We start from the raw sequence: 25,406 nt of genomic DNA, 5'->3' as shown, positions 1-25,406 counted from the left end.
CAGATCTTCTGTTGTTTTGTGTCCATTTGAATTTGGCAGTTGCGAATTTAACCACATTATCCTTTGAAGAATTTTCCTCTTGGTTTTGCTGTGGACATTTCCACAGCTGTATTAATTATATTCACAATGAGAGGAGCAGAACCCATTTAAATTAAACCATGTACAAAATGTAAAAAAAATTCTTTATGTTATGTTATGATGAACAATAAACGCTTGACTTATGACCTATAAGTTATAACCTATAACTTTACTCTTTTGCTACGAATGTAAAATTAATATTAATGCACTGGAGTGAATTCTGTCTCTTTTTTCCATTTCTTTTCATAAACTCACTGTTTGTTTCTTCACCCGTACTTTACAAAAAAACATATATCCTTCCCTCAGGCGAGACTTACTGGATCATATCTTCTTCTTTCTCCACCTTGGCAAAGGTTGCCACTTTATTCTTCAGCAGGTATAAATGTCCCGGACCTCCCTGCAGAAAGGTGTCTGTGTTATGATAGACAACGTTGTACCGTACGCTGTAGACTTGAAAACTGATGGGGTTATTCCATCGCATACACAAAACTGTGAAAATGTCTTGAGCAACTCCTCATTTCTTCATACTTATCTTCAAAGCAAACAGGCTTTTTAAATTGTTCTAGAAGACAGGCTCTCCAGGTTTTCTGAAGATTATTCAAAGTTAGCAGCCTTTTTGCAAAAACAAATCTTTTTTTTTTTTTTTTAGATAAATCTTTGAAAAATGTCAAAGATACCACAGGTCAACTGACAGAAAATAGTACTGTTGCAACAACAATACAAAGACATAAAAACATTGAATATCTCACCATAGTGTTCAATGTCCTTAAAAAAAACAAAGAAAAAAATTGACAAGTGGCAGACTGTGGTGCTATCCCTCAGCTTCCGAGTATTACCTGTATTTGAAAATTTTGTTGGAATTCTGATCCCAAAAAAAAAATCTGAAAAGGCTAAATTATGTGCATTAAAATCCTGTCTGGACAGTACTATATAACCACTATTAATTGATGTGATGAAGAGAATACACACACTAATAATTTCATTCAGGGATATCACTTATCAGTCAGTTTGTAATTAGTGGTTAGAGGACTATTGTGACTTAATAGAATGCTATTTTAAAGGGACATGTGACACAATGATGTCAAAATATTTTCATACTCTGTCTTCGTTTTCACTCACCTGGCAGAAAATGAGCATGTTCCAGATTTTACAGCCTTTCCTGTAGGCAGTCAGCTTCTTCTCGATCTCCTCTGGGTGAGAGAGAAAGAGAGGTGTCACTTTTCCCACTCAGCCGTAGAAAAACAATGAGTCATCTGTGCACTCCAGCAAGATGAAACTTATTCCACCCTCATCCTGTCCACATTTACGCAGAGTAATTTTCACTTGAGGTCTAAAATTAAAAAAGAAAACAAGTATTGCACTCACCCAGAATGTCATCAAATGTGGCATGTTCATGGTCCTTTAAATAAAATGGAGAAAAACAAAATTATTCATTCAAAAACTGAATCTAAAAGGACAACAAGCTTTTTTCTGAGTGCTGACTCTAACAGATTACAACATGATACACTTTAACACCTAATAGAGTCTCTATTCTGTACAGCAGCGCAAAAGTTCCTCAGGTAAGGACCCCACCAAACAGTAAACCTGGAGAATAATAAGTTGTTAATGATAAAAATACCAATCAAATTTACAGTACACAATAATATAAGTTAATGATGATATTTTAGGCTAACTTCTTCTATCTTTTCAAACCACTGAGTGAGATTTGTTTCTGATTAGTTAGCTGTTGCTGTATCTTTGCTAATATCTATCCACCCAGGTCACAGGGGCAAGAGCCCAAGATGAGAAGACCAGGCCTTCCTCTCCCTGGCCACTTCCTTCAGCTTGTCCGAGGGAACACCAAGGCGTTCCCAGGCCAGCTGAGAGATATAATCTCTCCAGTGTGTCCTGGGTCTGCCCCGGGGCCTCCTCCTGGTGGGACATGCCCAGAACACCTCACCCAAGAGGCACCCACCCAAGATCCCCGAACCATCTCAACTGGCTCCTTTTGATGAGGAGGAGTAACGGCTCTACTCTGAGCCCCTACTGGTTGGCCAAACCCCTCACCCTATATCTAAGGGAGAGGCTAGCCACCCTTCGGAGAAAGCGCATTTCCATCACTTGTATCCGTGATCTCATTCTTTCGGTCACCACCCAAATGTTGTGACCATAGATGAGGGTAAGGACGTAGATTGACTAGTAAACCAAGAGCTTCACTTTTATCCTTGCTCTCTCTTCATTACAATGGACCGGCACAAAATACTTAAACTCATCCACTTGGGACAGTAACTCATACCTGACCCAGAGTGGACTCTCACCCTTTTCCGGCTAATGGCCATGGCCTCAGAATTCTCATTCTTGTCGCTTTACATTCAAGATTCTCCAGTCTGAGCTGGAGGCCACCACCTGATGAAGCCAACCAAACCTCATCATCTTTAAAGAGCAGCGTTGACATTTTGAGTCCACCTTCCAAGGGACTCCTTCTTCAGAATGAAGGCTTCAAGGTTCAAGGTTCTTTATTTGTCACATGCACATGCATGCTCCCTTCACCTGCAATGTCAGGCAAGTCAGAGTCGAGTCTCAAGTCACTGGTGTAAAAGTCCGAGTAAAGTCACAAGTCTGAAATTTTGAATTTCAAGTCCTTTCGAGTCTTTAAAAAAAAAAAACGAAAAAAAAGAATGTTGCAGTCAGGGCCGGCCCGTGGCATAGGCCGTATAGGCAAATGCTAAGGGCGCCGTCCATCATTGAAAAAAAAAAAAAAAGCTGGTACTATTATTTCTAAATACAAAAAATAATCCCACGTTAATTAAAATGCAAAGTAAAGCTTATTTAATAGAAATATTATTTGTTACAACATTACGCCCCCCCCTCCCCGCACGGTGCGCCCCCTCCCTTCCCGTATCATGGTTCCTTTTGGACGTCACCACATCAAAAAATCAACACAAAGTGTCAAAACGGCCAAAACTGTCAGGTGCCCAGGGAAGAAAAAAGAGAAAAGAAGAGGAGGAGAAATTTCGTTTTTTGGGTGTAATAGTAGATGAAAATTTGACATGGAAATCTCATATTGAGTATATTAGAAAGAAGATGGTCAAAAGCATTTATATTTTGGGAAATTTAAGAGATTTATTAGATCATAAAACAATGCGCATTTTATATTTTTCATTGTTTTTCTCATATTTTAGTTACTGTGTTGAAGTTTGGGGGAATACATATGAGAATACTATAAAACCTCTAAACTTATTACAGAAGAAAGTGATACGAATGATTCATAACATTAAATATAGAGAACATACAAATAAATTATTTATAAAATCAAAATGATTAAAATTAGGAGATTTAGTGAAATTACGGACACTATTAATTATGTTTAAGGCTAAAAATAATATTTTGCCCTTTAAGTTACAAAGAGTATTTTTAATGTGTTCAGGGGGAGAAGATAGCAGAAGGAAATTTTATTTTAAGCATCAGTTAGCTAGGACTACACAAAGATTAATGAGTACAACGGTTAGGGGTATACGACTGTGGAACTCTCTTCATTATAATTTAAAGAATTGTATAAGTTTACATTGTTTTAAAAAGTGTTACATGCTTAAAACGATAACTCAATATGAAGAATGCGAATGAAATTGGAGTTCATTGAAAATGGATCCATTATAATTTTTTGTTTTATTTATTTAATTTTATTTTTCTCCTTGTTACTATGTGGAGTGGTATATTTGTTGTTTGGTTTGGGTTAGGACCGGAGAGAAATGTTAATATTAGTTTGTTCCCTGATTTTTGGTGCCCACTTGTAATATAAGTTGGAATGTAGATAGGGGGCGGGGTTTAATAAGAATATTTTCTTCTTCCTGCTCCTTTTCACACATGGTTGTAGTGCTTTATTGATAGAAAGTGTGGTTGGTTTGTTTGATCTGTTGTACCAAGTGTGAAAAAAATAAATAAATGAAATGAAATTTATTGTATTTCATATATTCATTTTTTATTTTTTGTATTCATTTATTTATTCATATATATTTTTTTATCTTGTTAATTATTCTGATTGTGAATTTGCTTTCTTTAAGTAAAAAAAAAAAGGTCAAAGACAAAGCTATTCGGTTTCTTGTGAGTACATACACTACACTGCCGATGTAGGGGGGCACCACCTAAAATCTTGCCTTAGGGCGCCAGATTGGTTAGGGCCGGGCCTGGTTGCAGTTATATGCTAAATGTAAATATTAGACCATGTAATTTTTAAATCTGTGTTTTTCTCAACACATGACAAAATAGTGAACGTAGAAAATATACACAAATTGTGAAATTGCACCTCTTTAAAATGCAGCTCAATTAAACCTAGCTCCAAGAATAATTTTCACCGACAGTTCTGAGATAAGCTGCATGTTATTCTTGGATGCGCTTGTAGGACCGGCTTTAAAATCGCATGACAAAAATATCATACACATTAAAAAAAAACTGCATCACCAACGTAGCCTGGAAAACATTTGCTAGTTAGATGAAGTCAGCTATCTCATCCTAGCATATTTATATGCATATTTATAATTATACGGTTCTTGGAGTGAGTGCATACGCTCGTGAAGTTTAGTAACTTCCGGTCACTGCAACAAGCCCAGGTACAGTTTACCGACGGATGGGTACAGGACCTTGAAATGCACCGTGTAGAACGAAAGACCATCGTACATATCATAAGTTTACCAGTCTCACAAATCGTCGTCATAAATACACATTCGTTAACCGTTTATTAATAGGACCTTTGAGCTCAATGGTAATTAATTAGCAGTGGAAATAATTTCTGGTAGCATCACAGAAATGTAGCAGTGACAATAATATTGTATGCTGTAATCGTACTGGGCAATTAGTGATACAAAACAACTGTTTTACCCTGTGAATAAAAGTATGTTTTTGTCAATGTACCATGGTAATAACAGAAGCGAAACGCAATATTATGTCAGGACAATTCACTATTTATGCACAATAAACAAAGGAGCATAGCGTGACAATTTCTGTTCAGCGCCAGACTTGCTTGTAACCTATATCACCAATTATGTTATGAAAATGACGTATTAACTACAACAGCAGACTGACCTTCGTGTAAATGCTTGAGCAGACTAACCTGTGAGCTGGAGGGTTCTGGGACGTTATTTTTGATCTTTGAATGGCTGCAATCCAGTCGCCTCTTTGTTACTTCGGAAACATGGCTCGAACAATTTCTCTTCAACGACGTAATCCGATAACAACCGATCTCTTTACCCGTCGGCTTCCCGTGGCTGTCATGCGACCGGCTATTGCAGTTAATAATACAACAGCTTCTTGCCATTTTTGTGTTTCTTTTTATCGCTGTATAACTGATTTCAATTGAAAGCCTGCGTGCGCTAGTACCTCTTGCCACGAGTTCCCAGAATCCTTTGCGGTTCTACCCGTGAATGACGTCACATTTTCAATCTCTATATAATATGCATGTTAAATTTTATATTTGGGGTAAAATATCAAGTCTTTTCAAGTAAACCGGTTCAAGTCCAATTCAAGTCCCAGGTCATTGGTGTAAAAGTCCAAGTCAAGTCACAAGTCTTAGAACATTTTTTCAAGTCAAGTCTAAAGTCATAAAATTAATGACTCGAGTCTGACTCGAGTCCAAGTCATGTGACTCGAGTCCACACCTCTGCCATGAACTCATCAGAAAAGGGTTTCCTGAAGTCAAAGAGTAAGGCAGCTGAGGAGCCAATTTCCTAAAGATTTTGATACAACTGGAAATATTTTTGTAAGGTTGACACTGCACTACAAGAGCAATGCATGTCTCACTGTCTTACTTGATTTCTTTTAGTTAACTGTCATGTAGTTTGAGGATAGGCTAAATGCTAACTCATATCAATATTTAACACAGTACCTATCTTAAAATTAAAACTCAACTAATCTCTCTCTAATAGAATTTAACAAACAAACAAATGAAATAAATCTAATGGTTTAGTCAGGAGAATTCATGGTCTTATTTTAGTGTGGTAGCATATGAATATTTGCTAATTAGCTCTAGTTGTTTGGGGCATATGGATAACGTAATAAATAAGTTAATAAACCAGAACAGTGGACAAAATAAAATGACTTGATACTGCTAAAAAAGGAAAAGCCAACATATTGAAATTTACCGAGATAGGAACATAAATTTTCATGGAAAATTCCACAGCAGTCACCGAGATGTTTCAGCAGAAAACAGAAAACCAAATGGACTCTTTAGTGTTGCTAGAAAGGTCGGGAAACCATGGTTCTATAATGAACTGTCATTTAGAACCAAAAAAAAGAAGACATTTGTATTTTGGCAGTACTTGAAAGAACGCTGCACTTTCCGTCGTATAATTCTCTTTACTGGAAAATGCCAGCTGGTACACAGCAAAGGAGTGCCTTTATATTTTCATCTGAGCAGACAAACAACATGGTGCCACTTAGCAGAACCTCAAAGCCAGGCTGTGATGAGTCTGTATTTTGCTGAGGAGACATGTCACTTCAAGTGGATGATTGACGGTGCTTTTCTACACTCGAACAAAAATGAACTCTGAGCACTTGACTGAACGAATCATTTACTGAGCTTCCATTTGATCTTTGCTTTTAACTTTCAAACTAGAAGCTACTGGAAGTTTTAAAAAAGTCATTAAAGTTTCTAAATTGACTAAAATGTCAGTTTTATCCACAAATGGATTTGTATGAAATTTAATACAGATTTTCAAGGTACCCACAGAATTCTAGTAATGTTGTCACCTGACTTCATCTAATGGTACTAACAGATGTCACTGTTGCATGCAGCGTATTCGAAAAAGATGAGATGGTTTTACTAAACAGACCACTCTCAGCACAGATTGCACAGAGAAGTTAAAACACTTATTTAAAGGCTCCAACCATTTGTATTTCAGCCAAATTTATGTTGGCTGGCTTGCTTTAAAAACCCAACAACCTGCCAGGGACAAGATTAAAAAAAAGTCAATCTTAACACTTATCCATCAGCTCCTGTGGCATCTCATCAAGAAACAACACCAAATAAAAAATCTACCAGTCAATCAAAATCTATATGTAGTGGAAACTCACTAGCAGATACTCACATAAAGGATGGGGATGATGGAGGGGTCGTCCCTACGAATTATGTTGGGAACATATTCAGCCTTTGGGACCTTGGAAGATATCAGCTATGGAGAGAAGAAAAGCATGCAGATAGACTTTGATTGCACATATATTCAAACTTCATTAATCTATATGTTAATTTAATTGCCAGGAACTTCACCATGATTTTGGGAGGGATAAAGTCTTCTCCGTCGCAGGCCACTCTTTCCATTTCCCTCTCCTCCTCCCAGTCGGCATCCTCGTCCAGCCCTTCATCCAGCGTCCCTGAGGAGGTCTGAAGCTCGCCACCTGGTTCACACATGGGAACAAAGGGCGAGATGAAAGGATAATACACAAACAAGATTAGTAGAGCGGGGTGCTCCATTTGAAAACGCTGCACCTGTTATTTTCTTTTCCCAGCACAGAGGGGAGAAATGGAGGAGTTAAAAACAAACGGCACACGACACAAAAGGACACAATAACAGGCTCCTTATCTGCCCAGCCAGATACAGACAGATACAACACAAAACAACAGGCAGATGGACGACAGGCCGCAGGATGAGTAGAGCTGTGCGGATGGATGGTAACAGTTGAGTAGTGGTACGCAGAATAAAGCATACTTTAAAAATGGCAATATAAAATAAAAAGAGACAGCATGTTTGCATGACAGGGCACCTGTCAATCAGTGTTTGTTCTTGTTTTAATGTGTGTGCAGCCTTATTATGCTTGAGTGCAGTTGTCTGTGTGCTTACCTGTAGGTGTTTATACATACATGTGTAAGAAGCCAAGTTTAAGAAAGGCCTAAGGTATATATTGTATACCGTGTGTTTGCTTGTGAATAACTAAGAGAGCATGGACTCACTGTCTCTGGATTCATGCAGTGACTCAGGCTTGACGGGGGTGGGGTCACTCCACGAGCGGCTGAAGCTCTTGGCTCGACGATCGACGAAGGCTGATGAAGTTGGGGGGAGGCAGAGAATGACTCACACGCACACATATATACAGTCTCCAAAGGATAATCAAACCCAGTAATCAAGAGCTCTGTCTTATTGACCTAGCTTGTGAATCAGTCAATTCCATTGTCCCGGTTGGATATCAGGTCATGTTGCTTCATATTAACAGAACAGTAAGAGTTTACATTGTATTAGCAAATGGTTGATCATTTTTCAGTTTTTCTGTTGTCTTAATGATTCCAAGATAAAAAAGTCATTAAAATTAAAAAAGTTGTTTAAACGAAATTGCAGTAATGCACTTTTAATTTATAGATATCGTTATATACAATTTAATACATATTGATTTCTTTTATCAGTATTTTTAAGTAGTTCAGACTCTCTGCACACCTGATAGGTGTGTAGAAGGTAGAAAAGGGTTAAAAAGAAATATAACCTCCACCACACACTTTCTTACTTAACACCATTTCACTGAATCGTGCTGTTTCAGTGCAACTGACCTTCATCAGATACAAAATGATTATTAACTGTTTTTTAGCATTTATTTCACAGATTTTCTATGAACATACCCAAAACACAAGTATCTTTAAATTATTAAAGCATTACAGCTGTATTTTGTTTTGTTTTGCTTTATGTTTGTATTTTGTAAATATTTAAACCATTTGTAATAAAAATGTATAAAATCTCATCATCAGAGTCTTGAGATTAGCCTGGTGGGAGTTCAAACCAAGGACGCTTTTTTCCCTTAATGTCAAATAACAATGTGAATATATTCAGAGGAAATACTTTACACATTAAAAAAGAAAAAAAAAACATATCAGATATTTCAAAAATAGCACATACTCAGAACTGCACAGCTAAACAAACACCACACGTAAACTAGCTGGGATTCTGTCTTGTTAAACAGAAATTGCCTTTCAGTTCAATATAGTGCACAATCAATATCATACAAATGGTACAAGTCTCACAACAATGAACAAATACAAAGACCGTCTAAACACTGCATAGCGATAAAATTACCATCAACTAGCAGTTTAAGGAATAATGTTTAGTATACTCTAACAAAATATATACACACGTCCACACTACTGATGCTACGTGCATAAAGCATGAAAAACATCAAATGAACATCCACTGTGATGTCATGGTACACACTCGAGAGCATGAATGCATGGTAGTGTTTTGACAATGCACACACATGCCAACAGAAACAAATGCAAAGACTCACTCTGGGCCTTCATCCTGCGACTGCCCACCATCCGAAGGTGCTTGCGAAAATTTCTATCAATTTAGAGAAAAAAAGAAGAAGACGAAGCATATTAAGAATATAAAAAAAATAAGAGAGAAAATGCTTCAAACTTAAAAACATACATAGAGAAGAACAGAGCAGAAGATGATGGGGCATCTTGATTAGGGTCAGGCTACTGATAAATTACCAGTGATCACATCTAAATATCCAGTGGGTGTTTTGTGCATATGGACTGAAATTCATCTAGGGTTAGGAAGTGGGGTGCTTAACATCAAAACATTTCATAGAATTGTCACCTGTTTTAGCCACTCAAATAGAAAATCATTTAAAAAAAATCCCCAACAACAAAAAAGTGGATGTTAATCGGGAATAGAGGACCAGGGTTTTAACAGTATATTTTATAACGTAAAAGGATTGGCTCTTTATATAGGGCCTTTCTACTCTACCCGAGCAGCCAAAGTGCTTTATACAACATGTCTCGTTCACACAAGCACTTTTCCCCTTATTTCAGTGTTTTCTATCCAACATTCACACTCCAATGGATGCATCAGAGATCTACTTGGGGTTCAGTATCTTGCATCCAGGGATCAAACCACCAACCTTCCAATTAGTAGAGACCTGCTCTACCCTCTGAGCTGCAGCCACTCCCCAACTTTCAAGCTACCATTGAAAATTACAAATGTCCAAAAGCTTCATCAGTTCACCATGGTTAATAATCACAATTACATTTGTGTACTACATACTTCACTGACAGTGAGCTGGTGTTTGAGGTGAACCATTCCAGTTCATGGCAGATGTCCGAACTCAAAAGCTCAAAACAGTAAACAAAGTCTGCAGTTTGTTGTTTATTTTTCACAGTTTAGAAAAATCATCACAGTTTTCTTTGGATACATGATAAAATGGTAAAGAAAAGTTATTTTATTAAAATGAAGCAGACTTTTGCAAGTCTGCTTCATTTTAGTACAATATAGATTGTATTGTTTTTGCACGTCTTATCCACTGCAGATATGCAGCTGAGCTTCTTGGGGCTTAGACTCATGTCTATTCTTCTTCGTGCTTATGTGGATTCCCTCTGGTTACTCTGACTTCCTCCTATAGTCCTAACACATGCATGCTAAGTATAGTATAAAGGTATATAAAAGTCTTTTTTATGAAAATAAATAAAAAATTGAGATAAATTCAATGAAAATCAGATGGGATCAAACTGTCCCACTGACATCCTGAAATATGTACAAAAGTTTTCCGGATTCCATGAAATTCTCCCTGCTGCTTTGTTCTCGTGAGAACTGAATGAACCCAGAATCTCTGTTTCTTCCTTCACTTGTTTAGAAACATTACAACATTCTCATAATCACTTGATGTTGACTCCATTTTTGACTCCAACAATGTGACATAGAGGGTTCAAACTGACACCATAAGTGCATCTACTAAAAATCTTGGAGGAGTTCAAATCACAGTCACCTCCACCTCAAGATCAAGCTTAGAGGTCAAGTTTTGTGAAAATCTTATGAATGGCATAACTCAAGAAGGAAGTCACTTAGGATTTTCATATTTATACCAGGTTGAGGGTGAGCATTGGTGGCCACCAGTATTTGTGTGTGTGTGTATATATATATATATATATATATTTTTTTTTGTAGTGCATTTTGTGAGAATAAATTTTTCAATCATGTCTTAATTATTGTGAATCTTTTTAAATTTCTGCAATGTGCACAGTGTTTAAAGGCCTTTATGCTTACAAAACCACAAAGTTATCTTTTGAGAATATGGTTAAGTTTAGGCAACAGCCTAAACTTAACCATATTCTCAAAGGATAACTTTGTGGTTTTGTTTGTGGCATTGGTTTGCTTCTACTTCCTAGAGGTTAAGCCATAGATTCTATTTTGTTTTGTGTGTCTATTTTGTCTTCCTCGCTGTTGGGTAGCTAAGGTTGCCTATCTAGCTTTCTGAAAAAATCACATCAAAAAAAGGATGAACGGGTAAATCAGTGTGTGGACTCTTCTGCTCTATGTAGTTGAGGCACATGGTACTGTGATAAGGTTCACGGAAACTGATGAGAATGGGTCGCAACCCTATAGCTAATTATTTATAATAAGCCCCACCTCTATTAAAGGTTGTCTGCCCCATATAGTATCTGTTTTTGGTGGCACTGCACAACACTGGGTGCACCCCGGACAGGTCATCAATCTGATGCAGGGGTAACATAGCAAAAAACTACCAACATAATTTTCTAGTTTCATCATGGCTAAATAGCAAAAAGAAACGTGCAAAAGCAAAATGCAAAGCTCACATCCCTACATGCACCATTTAAAGATATTTGAATCCAGAGCACAGTTGGAGGCAATCCAAAAACACCCCTGACATGTCAGTGTTGATTGCAGGAATGGTGAAGGCAGCGCCTAAAATAGAGAGATGACTCAGAGGAGAGGGGGACCCATCCGTCAGTCAGAGTTGTATTTTCATACTGTGTGACAACTAGCTTTTTAAATCTACCACCTGCACACCAAGATAATAAAGTCAAATTCCTGCCAGTATATGTATGTGTGAATTCATATTTCTGCAAATAAATCGCCCCTAACCTTCGCTTTCCTTCTGTGACCTTACAAAACACTTTGCAAAATTATCCTCATTAAACCATGAATAATTTAATTTTTGAAACTAACTGAGATGTACCTTTCTATTAAAAGCATTGCACTCTATGTGACACAGCTCGGTATGCACGCACGCACACACACACACGCACGCACGCACGCACGCGCGCGCGCGCGCACACACACACACACACACACACAAACACACACACACACACACACACACACACACACACACACACACACACACACACACACACACAAGCTCATACAGCATATGGAATGTCTCAGCCTTGGTGGATGTGAGGCCCGTTGCCAAATATTGATCAATTCATTGGCTTTGACTGCCAGCCACAGAGTGCAGAGCTGCAGCAGTATATTGACAGACCCGTTTTTACACTTCAGTGTTCAGTGAGGAACATTTATTAAACCTGCCACCCACAGCCTCCACGATTCACGACACACACACACACACACACACACACACACACACACACACACACACACACACACACACACACACACACACACATGTGCGCCGGAGAATGCTTTTACGAGCCATGTGATTGCCCCGTAGGTAGGGATTGGAAGGCACGGTGAGTTCCTCATGCAGAGAGTCAAAATACACAAAGTGAATGTTCACCAGCAAACAGTCAGAGCAGAATATGGTAACAGGAAAAACACTTGAGTGCTGGGTTTACTGTGCGCTGGTTAGACATAGTCTATGGTGAAACATCACCCTATCAAGATTCAGATGGTCTAGATTAGAGTAACAGGAACATTAATACAGAAAGCATGATTAGATGTTCATCATTACTAGGAGATATTTTAATTTTCTTTTTACGTGGCTGACCTCACATCAAGGTCATCTTCTCTTGCAACTCTGAACTTTTTTCAGAGTTTTTTTAGGTCACGCCATAGAAGTCTGATCATGTTCCTTGGTAAATGTGACTGTGCAATAGAGAGTAGTTGTCCTCCAGTTTGTTGAAAAACAAAAGAAAAATGTTCATTTCATCGTGAGGAAGTGAATGGACTTACAAGTTGTGCAATTAGGACAGCTGGTAAATGAAAATTGTGTGGTCATACCAAAAACTTCTCAATGAAGTTCTGCTATCACAGAATGCATGCACCATAGTTCAGGTCATGTCCAGTGAAGTCAATGTGCCATAATAACCATTGTATTAACGATAAATTTAATAACTCTGCATAGCAACAGTTACTCAAAAAACACTTTTTATCCATAACAAGAACAGCAAAGAAACTATACAACAGAAAATGCAAATGCTATTTATGCTCTCCTCATAACAATGATAAGAAAAAATAAACTGGGCCAATAAGACATGCTTGTTATTACAGGGATATACATGTTAATGTGATCCCCCCCTGCTTTGTATTTTGCCAGTTCTCTTATCTGGAGATCATACTTGGCAAATAACACTCTCAAGGAAAAGAGCACATACAGCACTATCTTTCTGTTGAACAAAACCCCCGTCTTAAAAGACGATTTGGTGAATACAAGATCATAAAATTATCTTTTTTTCGCTTGCTTCAAGGCCATATTTCACAGGACTGATTAGTTAGCAACATCCCTCTCGCCGGTAGGCTAAGTGATTTTTAGCCAATTACAAGTTGAACTCGGTGGGTGGGGTTGTTAGCTAAGATGCAATGATTAAGAAATGGCGCAACTGATGTGTCTATGCAAGCTAATTTGTGATATGCACTGGTAATAGATATTTAGTTTTTAATGCACCTTCTCTGTGCATGTTGTGCCATCAGTTAACCCTTCGCGTGCCAGCATGAGTGCCCAGGGTTGCCGGCCCCTGGTCTACAACACTTGAAATATAAATAGAAACGAGGTTGAAAAGACTACGAAAAAAATTATTTTAAAATCGGATAAAAGGCATTTCTGTTCAAGAAGTTGTTTTCTTTGTTGGGTAATAGGGTAACTATAACAGCACCACACAGGACAGGACAGGGCACGGTACCTCTCCATCATGGTGGCTGCCTCCTGCTCTCTTTTCCGTCTCTTTCTCTCAGCAATGCCTCGGAAAGCCCTGCCGGGACGTCAAAGCATTAAGTTGTTTTGTTTGGAAATATAGGTTTTCGTTTTAGCTTCGCCTGACAGCAACCAAGGATTTTTTTGTCTGAACCCAATCTGACCCAAGGGCTAAAAAGCTCTACTATTACTTGCTATATCTGGTGAGCTTAGAAATTAATGCAGCTTTTAAGTTGATGTTTGTTATAAACAAAACTAACTAAAATGCCACACAGTAACAAAAGGAAACTAAAAAGCCCATAGGGTCTAGTTGGGTTCGGGCATAAAGTTTAGTTAGGGTGGTATGGGAAGACACTAAAGGTGTCAAAGGTGAGAGGTTTGAAGTCCAGTAGGGTTAGTGAGAGTTTAGTTAGCTTTGGTGAGTAGTTAAAGTTAGCAGCACAGGGACATCTAATCCACCAAAGGCAGAGGACATTGAGGATAATTGCATGTACACTCACGCACACACACTCACAAACTACAACCACAATGTAGGAAAAGACACTGAGGGAACAAAAGACGACTTTATATTCATTTAAATATGAATGTTAAATTCTTTTTTGTGCAGCTTCAACAGCCATTATGGGATGTATTGGTTTTTTTCTTGGTTGGTGGGGTCGTATTATTTTGTGTAGGTCTCAAAAGGTCAGGCCTAATCAAGACTTTTAGAACTTGTTGCCCTGGCTGTCTTCTGACCAATTTATCTCATCTTTATGAAAAGCCTCTAGGAAAGACTAGCTATTTCCTGATAGCACAGAAACTCATTGTGTTCCCTTACTTGTAGGAGGTTGAAAGAGAACCCAGTTAAACTTCAGAAATGGATTATCAGACCAGTGCTGAGATGTGACATCCTCTGTTTCACATTTTGATGTACTGAGAAATATTTCTGCACCACAATTTTTGCAACACATTATTAACCATTCTGCCAAGTGTGAAACAGTATGCCTACACCGAGGTGCCTTTCCCAGTAGGGACAGTAATGGTTCTGACAGGGCGTCAGACATAATGAGAATCATCTGTGACAGCGTATGTCAAAAACAAAGTCCGGTCCTACGGTCTGGTTTTCACCAACGGACAGACAGACAGGCAGGCAGCTGATGAGCCCTGGGATGACAAAACATGAGGCTGAATTCACTGGAGTCTGATTATTATCCAAAAGCTCTCTGCATTGCTATTGCAGAATTTTTCCCCCTCGTGAATTCACTCACGTTTTGTTCCTTCTCACTGCAAAAACAAACAGGTTGGAAGAGATGTTTCCTTCAGCCTGTCCCTCCTTCCACCATCTGCTATCACAAGTATATTTAAAAGCTGACAGCCTACTTCCTCTATTGTGCGATAAAGCAATCCTTTAAATTTTCTGCCAAATTTATCAAGCAGCCAGCAGAGAGAGAAGAAGAAAAACAGATTTTTCACTGTCTTTGGCAGTAGGCACATGCGGTTTTATAGTTTCAAACAGTGGTTTACATAAGCTTAAGCCTGTGAAGTCTAAGCCATCAAAGGTGAAAACACTAAAAGCAAAAGTGACCTACATATTCTGAGTTAAGGTTTGGGTTATTTGCTGATGATGGTGACTTAGACCTTAGAGAGTTAAATATGAGAAGATAAGTTATAATACTAAAGATCTGAAGATATTAAAGTATTGAAACTTAAGCAGTACTGGGGGCGGCTTTATGTCTGCTGACAGCTAGATTGGTAGTTGCAAATGAGAGTTAGCAAACATTTGAAAAAGTGTATGATCTAGAATTTCATCATGTCTCACATGATGCATGGTCACCTTAAAAGTTTACCAAGAAACTTGGGAAAAATGTTGTTTCCAGAATTTGATCAACCAAGTCCAGTAATCTAAGTTTAATAGGAGTTCCCAGTTTACCTTAATAGATGGAATCATTAGCAACCAAAAAGCCTTAGAGACTCTTGTTTATCTTTCTTTACAGTAAAGCCATACAGTCTACTTTTGACACCAGCAAGAACGGATATCACATGTGTGATCAACCTTATTAAAAAAAAAGACTAAAATTATCACCTGGTCGTTGATTGGTCACATTGCAGTTTAGATTACTGCTTGTTCAAACACATAATGTATGAAAACGCTCATGTCCCTTTATTAAATTCCTTTAAATTCCTTTAAAGATAAGTGATTCACAGTCACATCCCCTGTATGTAAGTAATGGTGTTAGATACTGACTAGACAACTGTTTTTGCAGAACATAGTGATGTGACCATAGATTGCTGGGGCCAGGAAAATAATTTTCCCAAAGAGAAATGAGAAACTGGGACTGCTACGGATATATTCAGTCCAATTCTGCTCAATAGTAATTTTATTGGAAATGTTATCCCTTTATAAACCACTAATGGTAATAGTAGATGTTACAAGTAGATCCTAATTGTGACCCCTTGGGAAAATCAAATGCCCACACTTAGACTAGCTGGATGTTGCCACCAACCCTTCTTGTTTTTGAATTCCCATTTTTGAAGCCTCAAGCTGGGTCACCGAACTGTTCTCACCTTAACCTCTTTGAAACCACACATTATAATCTGGTTCTTACTCTGAAACCATCATCACAATATTTAAAAGCTGACAGCCTGCTAAAATACAGTTTACACTATCTTTTAGCAGGAGGCAGGTGTAGTTTCATAGAGTAAAAAAAAATAAAATCTTATAAAACAACCAAAGTGTTTTCGTGGAGATATGAATGTGACAGTATAGCTATGGAAGGGACAGGAAGCAAAATGTGCAAAGGACTGCACTGAGACATTACAAGAATGAAACAAAGGTTTCATTGGTGTTGTGAGGGACAAAAGAGGCAGGTGACGTGTGATTTAATCACATGATTTATAAAACACTGTAAAACGCTGTTCACTGCTTATAGCTAGTTAGCTATAGCTAACTTATCTCTGCAAGTTTTCTATAGTATTGTCTCCCCAAAAAAGCCTCCGCTGTGTTTTGTGAGCTATTTTTTTGTGAGCTTATGTTGTGTTTTTCCTTTTTCTTATGTGTTTTATTCAGCTTTTTTCTATTTGCCATTGTTTTCTTAAGTTGCTATGCATTTGACCTTTTAGGGTTGCTGTACGACTCAGACCTCAGAGGGTTAAACAGCATTACTAAGATTTATCTATAGACTTATGCACAAGAAAACAGCTTTGAGTTCATGGTTTTAGTTTTCAGACGTAACTTTGGTAGTCAAGTCACCACTGCTACACTGTCTTTATCAGAAATATATCAAAGGAGTTCATTTCAACAAAGAATTGTTGCTATTTAAATAATGCTTGGCATGACCTACTTTTCATTCCTACCAAACCTTCCTTGCCTTTAATCTTACATCCACATATTGACATCCCATCCAGCAGACATCGAGGTTGGGGGAATAAGGACACAGTAGACTGACTAGCACAAAGCCACATGAGGAACAGAGTTCAATGCGAGTTACCTAACTGGCATAGCAAGAAAAAAAGAAAAAGCAACAAGGAAGAACAGTGGGGGCGTTTGAAAGATTTACTCACGATATTCTACAGTCGTGGTTTGGAAGGCCGCCACACAGTGTGGAGAGGAAGAAGAGGAGACAAAAATGAAAGAGAAGTTAGCAATAGGGCCAGCCAAATACTCCACATACCCAAATTTTGGAGTGAGATTTATGTTCCAGTTCTCATTTTCAGGAGAGACAAAATGGAAGAATCCTACCTATAAATAAGTGAGCAGGGACTGGGATTCAAATATGACATGCACATTGAAAGAAGTGAGGAAGAGGAGATGATGACTGATGAAATATGTACATGTATGTACATCTAAAGTGTACCAAAATATCTCACCAGTTGGTTCTCAAGGACTGGCTATAACCAAACACTTAGTTTAATGTGTAGTCAATAATGTGTAGTCAATTAAACTGTGATATATCCATCATTCAGCCTGCCATTTAAATCAAAAGCGAGAGTCAGACCCATATATCAGTTTGACTCTAATACGGACACAGGCAGTCGGAAACAGATGGGGAAAGGAAGGTGAGACATATGGATAGCAAAGAGGGAGTGTGGGAGAGAAGAAGGGAAAAAAAGATCATGGTGGGTGCGCTTTGTCTGTTTGAGAGTCATAATTATAAGGTCAGGGTGATAGGTGATAATTAACCTGTCAGCAAGACTGGAACGGAGTTGTGTGTCTGCGTGTATGTGTGTCTTGGTTAAGGCACGTACACGATCTAGACCAACACATTTCCAGCTTTCTAAATGTGTTGATTTCAAAGACTCTTGGCTGCTCAATTTAGAGGAACAAGTACTATGCACAACACTGGAAACAGGTGCGTTCCATTCAGCTGGTATCATTGTTTACTGGGACACTTGTTGGACCATGTTGTTAAAATTACTAAACTGTGCTTCTACCAGTACAGATCTAAAACATCCAGTTTTTCTATGGGCAACTGCTTATTTCTAAAAAAAATGTCAAAGTGGCTTCCTATATTAATAAAACCAACGAGCATAAAGGTGTGAAAGCTCATTAAGACTGTATTAGAATGTTACATTTGTCTCTTGGAAGGAAAAGACTGGGGCCGTATCCTGCCAACATGGCAGCGAGATGCTGTGATGCACAGAGTGGGAGTGAAGGTGGATTTCCATGCCATACTCACGCCTGCATGGTGGTGGTGGCTGTCTGAAAGCTGAACATATTCTCTTTGGGGAACCAGCTGTTAGGATTGTCCTCTGCAAACACAAATAAGAAAAGGAAGGTGTGTGTCAGTGAGCATTACATTCAAACACAGGCCTTACAAATAGCAGTGGAGGTGAATAAAAACATGGCGAGAACGTGTTTAAATTTAGGCTCAGTTTGTTTATTCGTTTAAACCTTCACATTTAGTTTTATACCCCTGTCATCTGTAGATGCTCTGTCCTCGCTGTACATTCTCTCCAGTTTTTTGCGTTGCTTCCCTCCATCTCGGGGTGAGGTATCTAGGTCCAGGGAGCGCTGACTTTGGCATGGAGCCCGAATGCAGGCAACGCAGTCTGGGGTGTAGTCATCCCGCGACCCACCTCTCCTCATTCCCCAATCACGAATGTTGCCAGCGCTACCTGAGCTCTGCAGCGGCTGCGATGATGACGTTGGGCCTCCGTGATGCTGCTGGGCATGATGTTGGTTACTGCGGTGATGGCTGCTACGGTGATGGCTGCCACGGGCAGCTGAGGCGGTTGGTTGGCTGGTGCAGGATAGGCCATGACTGGCAGCAGAAGTGCTCTGTGAGAGAGGCTGCTCCCGGGAGCCCTTCAGCACCTCCAACTCCAGGCTCTCCTCACTGCCACGGCCCCCGAGGGTCATCCCGCCTTCCCTGGTGATTGTGTACACCCTGGCTGGCTTCACAGCAACAGGCCCCTGTGAACCCCTGGCAGCAGGTGGGTCCTCTATGGAAAGACTGCGTTCGGCAGAGAGTCGCCGTTTGGAGGGGCCAAGTGATGCTTGAGCCTGGAGAGTGTTGACTTGAGATTGAGACTGTGGGTTAGTGCTGGGATTAGACTGGCTGGACTGGGCGGGTTTAGCTATGGATAAACAACGGCTCTGTGGTGGCAGATTGTTGTTATGCAAGTGACTGACGTCTGGAGAGTCCTGGCCAGAGAAAGTTTCAGACAGTAGATGATCTGGGGATAAAGAGAAAGGGGATGAAGCAAAATTAACAAGAAAACATAGCAAGTGAGAGATAAATCATGCTGTCTGTTTTCTATATAGCTTTCATAAACGGACATCAGATAAATGCTTTCTATGTAAATAGAGTTAACAGGGAGCTTGCTTGTGTCTCTTTGGGATTTGTAGCTCTGGCAGCAGAGTGGTAAACATTTACTAGCTGCAAAGCTTTTGTGAGCACATGAGGAAAATAGAGAGGTGGCATAGTGATGGAAAAAAAACAAATAGCGGAAAGATGAAAGATTCAGAAATGGATGAGCCGGTACAGTCCAAGAAGCCCAGTTGTCCTGTAGGATCATGAAGGATGAATAGTTCTTCTCACTGTATAAATGGTTGCAATGCTGCAGGCTTGAAAGCAAGTGTAATCTGATGGGACTTGCTAGTTTTTCATTTTGTGTGTCCTGTGGATAAATAAGTATGGGTATAGTGATAATTTTCCGATGCCTTTAATTTAGTTTTATCTCCTTATAACGATGTTCATTTTTTTAACAAATATTTTTAATAATCATTGTCTTTCTATTTTAGACAATGTTTGACCTGTCTAAACAAGACTAGCTCCGGTTTCAAAGTCGTCTCCCTGGATAAATGACACCATTCGCCTCTCAAAGCGTTGCCGCTGTAAGGTTGAGCGTTTATGGAGGAAAACACACAGCAAATTCAAAAGTGTTAAATGTTTTGGTGTTAATAGTCTTCTTGCAAAAGTAGAGTTAATTTTACTCTAAGCAGAGTCACATTCTTTTAATGTAACTCTGAGGTGTAAAATGATAGTAGTTAAAATCGAGTGTTAAAAATGAGTGTTTCTCTGTCAAATCTGGAGGTGTTACAATGGAAACATTAACTCTTGACCTCTTAACTCTGAACTCCTACAGGGGCTATGACACCAACAGAGTAAATTCACAGACTCCGCCCCCAGCACGGCTCCAATCGAAGCTGAAGTGAAGCCGTTTCAGAACATTTTGCTCTACATATTTGAGTTGTTTGCCATGCTTGGTAAGTCATTTTTTCAAAGATTGTTTCAATTATTATGAGCTTTTACTTCTGTGGCTCTTTGGAGTTGAGACAAAGCTGTGTGAAAGGCATTAGCCATGTTGCTCGGTGATAGCATAATATTCTGTTTTAGCTAGCTGAAAGGTATTGTCTGCGGGCAAATGCCACAGCCTTGAAAAAAAGCTTGCATGTGAATTTTCAGTCAAATCTTTGGTCAAATACACCTAAAACAATGTCTAGAATGTGAAATGTTGGTATAATGGTGCTACTTGAAGCCTGAAAACGATCGCCCATAAAAAAAAAAAAAAGAGCAAACAGCAGTAGCAGACGTCCTGACTGGGTTCTACGTTAGCATAGATCCCTCCAGAGTTTTGTGCACACGGTTTAGGTAAAAATTAAAAAGGTTGAGGTTTTACATTTAGTTCAGTATTACCTGCTGCCTGTGTCTTTGTCTTTTGGGAAAATACTTTACACAAGTAATGGCTCAAAGAGGATTCCTTTTTTTTTTTTTTTTAACTGTGCTGCAATTGTTTACTGGATTATTTGTGCCATTAATTAGTGTCAACTAATTTTTATTCAATCTCCGCACAGGATATTCTTGTGAAGATGGAATATGGGGGAGAGCAGAAGTGCGTTGAAGTTCCACAAAGGGATGAATGAAGGACATGCATATTGTATTGAAGAAATAAGTGATGAGAATGCTGTTATTTGCATTTACCATGTCAGACCTTTTGATAAACAAAGTTCTAATGAAAGTGAGAACATGTATACTGTTACATCTTTCAGAAAATGTTTTGAAATTGTGGTGCACAGTTCAGAATAAATGTTTTTAAAAAACCATTGCATCTTTTTAGTAAATGTTTATTTCCAAAAGAAATTTCTAGAAGTTCAGAACAGTAAAATTCCCGCTTTTAAGAATGAATTAGAAGATAACTCTTACGTAGTTAAACTAAAATACTCTTTGAGAGTTAATATATAAACTCTTAACACCAAGTGTTAAATTATCAACTCCAGACAGATTTGGTGTTTAACACTAAATCAGAGTTAACGTACCAACTCTCCAAAAAGAGTTAAATTAACACTCTCTGGTGTGGACCCATATAGACACTTTAATAGTGTTGAAATCAAATCCGACAGTGTTAATTTGGACATGCTGGATTTGCTGTGCACGTTTGCATGTCCATCTCCTTCATTTAAAGGACCTTTTAGTCCCTTTTAACACTTCACTTCGAGATGCGAGGGCTGCGTATTTCTCAGACTTAGTGTCTAAGAGCAGAGGTAACCTTCTATCTATGGTACTATTCAACACCATTAGTGATATTGTTACTCCTGCTCCACCTGCTGTCCCAAATTCATCAAATGAAGATTGTGAAAAATTTCTTTCTTTCTTCGTTGAAAATGTCAGTAACGTGAGGAACAATATCTCTCCTTCTGTGTCTCTCTTATCTGCTCCAACTCAAGCTAGGCCTGTAATTTTAGGAAGATTTTTACCTGTGTCCTTACCAGAGCTGTTCAAGTTAGTTAATTCGATGAAAGCATCCTCCTGCTCTCTGGATATTTTACCTGGATTTTTATTTAAAAATGTCTTTTTGGTCTATTGGTCCCTGTGTGCTCACAATTATCAATACCTCACTGGTTTCTGGTCAGGTCCCTGTTTATTGTAAGAATGCTGTCATTCACCCACTGTTAAAAAAACCTAAGCTTGATGCTTCTCTTCTTAGTAGCTACAGACCGATTTCAAAATTACCGTTCATTGCTAAGATTTTAGAAAAGCTTATAGCTGTTCTAGAATACAGCATTCTGGATAAATTCCAATCTGGCTTTCGTAGAGCTCACTCTACTGAAACTACACTTCTTAGAGTCTCCAACGACATTTTGATGAGATGTGATGCAGGAGAATGCTCCGTTCTGTTGATGTTGGACCTGACCTCCGCCTTTGATACTGTGGACCATCATATTCTGCTAGATAGGCTGAGACACTGGGCGGGTATATCGGGCTGCTTTGGCCTGGTTTGAATCCTATTTGCATGAACGATCCTTTTCTGCGGCTACCTTTAAGTACAGTTCCTCTTCTACTTTTCTTGCCTATGGTGTGCCACAAGGTTCAGTTTTGGGGCCTTTATTGTTCTTGCTGTATTTACTTCCTCTTCAACACTTATTGAGCACTTTTAAGGACATTTCGTATCACTGCTATGCAGATGATATTCAGTTATATATCTCCTTTAAGCCCCATGATGTTTCCAAGCTACAGATTTTGCATAAGTGCATAGACTCCATTAGAGGTTGGATGGCTGTAAACTTTCTTCAACTAAATGAGGAGAAGACTGAAGTCCTTGTTTGTGCTCCTAAACATTTTGTACCTAGTGTTATGGAAAACTTGGGTCCACTTGCTACATTTGCCAAACCGTCTATCAGGAACCTTGGTGTTACTATTGACTCAGGTCTGACTTTGGATGCCCATGTAAAATCTCTGGTTCGCTCCTGTTTTTATCACTTGAGAAACACTGCTAAGCTGAGTCCCATTGTATCGCGCTCCAAATTAGAAATTGTCATTCATGCATTTGTTTCATCTCGTCTGGATTATTGTAATTTTTTGCTTGTTTATGTAAAGCCTCTTTGGAGCATCTGCAAGTTGTTCAGAACGCTGCTGCAAAGCTTCTGACCAAGTCCTCCAAGTACTCCCATGTCACACCCCTGCTGATTCAGCTGCACTGGCTCCCCGATAAATTCAGAATCCACTTTAAGGTTTTGACCTTGACTTTCAGGGCTCTGCATAGACAAACGCCAACATATATAGTGCAGAATTATTAGGCAAATGAGTATTTTGTCCACATTATCCTCTTCATGCATGTTGTCTTACTCCAAGCTGTATAGGCTCGAAAGCCTACTACCAATTAAGCATATTAGGTGATGTGCATCGCTGTAATGAGAAGGGGTGTGGTCTAATGACATCAACACCCTATATCAGGTGTGCATAATTATTAGGCAACGTCCTTCCCTTTGGCAAAATGGGTCAAAAGAAGGACTTGACAGGCTCAGAAAAGTCAAAAATAGTGAGATATCTTGCAGAGGGATGCAGCAGTCTCAAAATTGCAAAGCTTCTGAAGCGTGATCATCGAACAATCAAGCGTTTCATTCAAAATAGTCAACAGGGTCGCAAGAAGCGTGTGGAAAAACCAAGGCGCAAAATAACTGCCCATGAACTGAGAAAAGTCAAGCGTGCAGCTGCCAAGATGCCACTTGCCACCAGTTTGGCCATATTTCAGAGCTGCAACATCACTGGAGTGCCCAAAAGCACAAGGTGTGCAATACTCAGAGACATGGCCAAGGTAAGAAAGGCTGAAAGACGACCACCACTGAACAAGACACACAAGCTGAAACGTCAAGACTGGGCCAAGAAATATCTCAAGACTGATTTTTCTAAGGTTTTATGGACTGATGAAATGAGAGTGAGTCTTCATGGGCCAGATGGGTGGGCCCGTGGCTGGATTGGTAAAGGGCAGAGAGCTCCAGTCTGACTCAGACGCCAGCAAGGTGGAGGTGGAGTACTGGTTTGGGCTGGTATCATCAAAGATGAGCTTGTGGGGCCTTTTCGGGTTGAGGATGAAGTCAAGCTCAACTCCCAGTCCTACTGCCAGTTCCTGGAAGACACCTTCTTCAAGCAGTGGTACAGGAAGAAGTCTGCATCCTTCAAGAAAAACATGATTTTCATGCAGGACAATGCTCCATCACACGCGTCCAAGTACTCCACAGCATGGCTGGCAAGAAAGGGTATAAAAGAAGAAAAACTAATGACATGGCCACCTTGTTCACCTGATCTGAACCCCATTGAGAACCTGTGGTCCATCATCAAATGTGAGATTTACAAGGAGGGAAAACAGTACACCTCTCTGAACAGTGTCTGGGAGGCTGTGGTTGCTGCTGCACGCAATGTTGATGGTGAACAGATCAAAACACTGACAGAATCCATGGATGGCAGGCTTTTGAGTGTCCTTGCAAAGAAAGGTGGCTATATTGGTCGCTGATTTGTTTTTGTTTTGTTTTTGAATGTCAGAAATGTATATTTGTGAATGTGGAGATGTTATATTGGTTTCACTGGTAAAAATAAATAATTGAAATGGGTATATATTTGTTTTTTGTTAAGTTGCCTAATAATTATGCACAGTAATAGTCACCTGCACACACAGATATCCCCCTAAAATAGCTAAAACTAAAAACAAACTAAAAACTACTTCCAAAAACATTCAGCTTTGATATTAATGTGTTTTTTGGGTTCATTGAGAACATGGTTGTTGTTCAATAATAAAATTATTCCTCAAAAATACAACTTGCCTAATAATTCTGCACTCCCTGTATAAGTGAACTTTTACATCCATACATTACCAGCAGGTCCCTGAGGTAATGTGACTAGGGCTTGCTGGTTATCCTACACATGAGGCTGAAAACAAAAGGCAACAAAGCTTTTGTAACTGTGGCCCCCAGATTGTGGAACTCTCTCCCTTTGAGCCTGAGATCTGTGGACTCCGTGGTCGCTTTTAAAAAACAGCTAAAGACTCATCTTTTTAAACTTGCTTTTGGTTGATTTTTATTTTTAGGTTTTAGCTTCTGTGAAGCACTTTTTGATTTTTATCTTGAAAGGTGCTTTATAAATAAAATTTTACTGTACTTTACTTACTAAGTTATACTGAAGAAAAACTGAGTGGAAAGCAAACAGATTTGTAAGATTCCCTTTTATAAAGTTGAAATCATACACAGAAAAGCGATATTGCAAAGGTAGGGGAAAGGGAAGTGCTAGTTAGTC

The 25,406-nt window shown here is 39.0% G+C and overlaps 1 protein-coding gene across 2 annotated transcripts in view; it reads right to left on the bottom strand.

The window, feature by feature from the left end:
- Positions 1 to 25,406, bottom strand: part of LOC146657093 (NMDA receptor synaptonuclear signaling and neuronal migration factor-like) — a 71,014-nt gene that overhangs the window by 25,230 nt on the left and 20,378 nt on the right. Inside the window, exons 3-13 of one of the 2 annotated variants that reach the window (XM_085424914.1) lie at positions 18,811 to 19,575; positions 18,576 to 18,648; positions 17,461 to 17,466; positions 13,910 to 13,978; positions 9,313 to 9,365; positions 7,997 to 8,086; positions 7,316 to 7,443; positions 7,137 to 7,220; positions 1,444 to 1,477; positions 1,198 to 1,268; positions 396 to 475 (exon numbers count right to left, since the gene is read on the bottom strand). In XM_085424914.1, coding sequence (XP_085281040.1) covers positions 396 to 475; positions 1,198 to 1,268; positions 1,444 to 1,477; positions 7,137 to 7,220; positions 7,316 to 7,443; positions 7,997 to 8,086; positions 9,313 to 9,365; positions 13,910 to 13,978; positions 17,461 to 17,466; positions 18,576 to 18,648; positions 18,811 to 19,575 — 1,453 coding nt within the window. The remainder of the gene's footprint in view (positions 1 to 395; positions 476 to 1,197; positions 1,269 to 1,443; positions 1,478 to 7,136; positions 7,221 to 7,315; positions 7,444 to 7,996; positions 8,087 to 9,312; positions 9,366 to 13,909; positions 13,979 to 17,460; positions 17,467 to 18,575; positions 18,649 to 18,810; positions 19,576 to 25,406) is intronic. The other variant, XM_085424913.1, reaches the window with a different exon arrangement.

The sequence above is a fragment of the Rhamphochromis longiceps genome, linkage group LG12 (genome assembly GCF_057381845.1).
Source record: "Rhamphochromis longiceps isolate RC_006_pf linkage group LG12, R_longiceps_female_GT1.1, whole genome shotgun sequence".
Classification (NCBI taxonomy): Eukaryota; Metazoa; Chordata; class Actinopteri; order Cichliformes; family Cichlidae; genus Rhamphochromis; species Rhamphochromis longiceps.
Note: the sequence above shows the minus strand (reverse complement) of the source record. Positions and strands in the feature narration are given on the sequence as shown.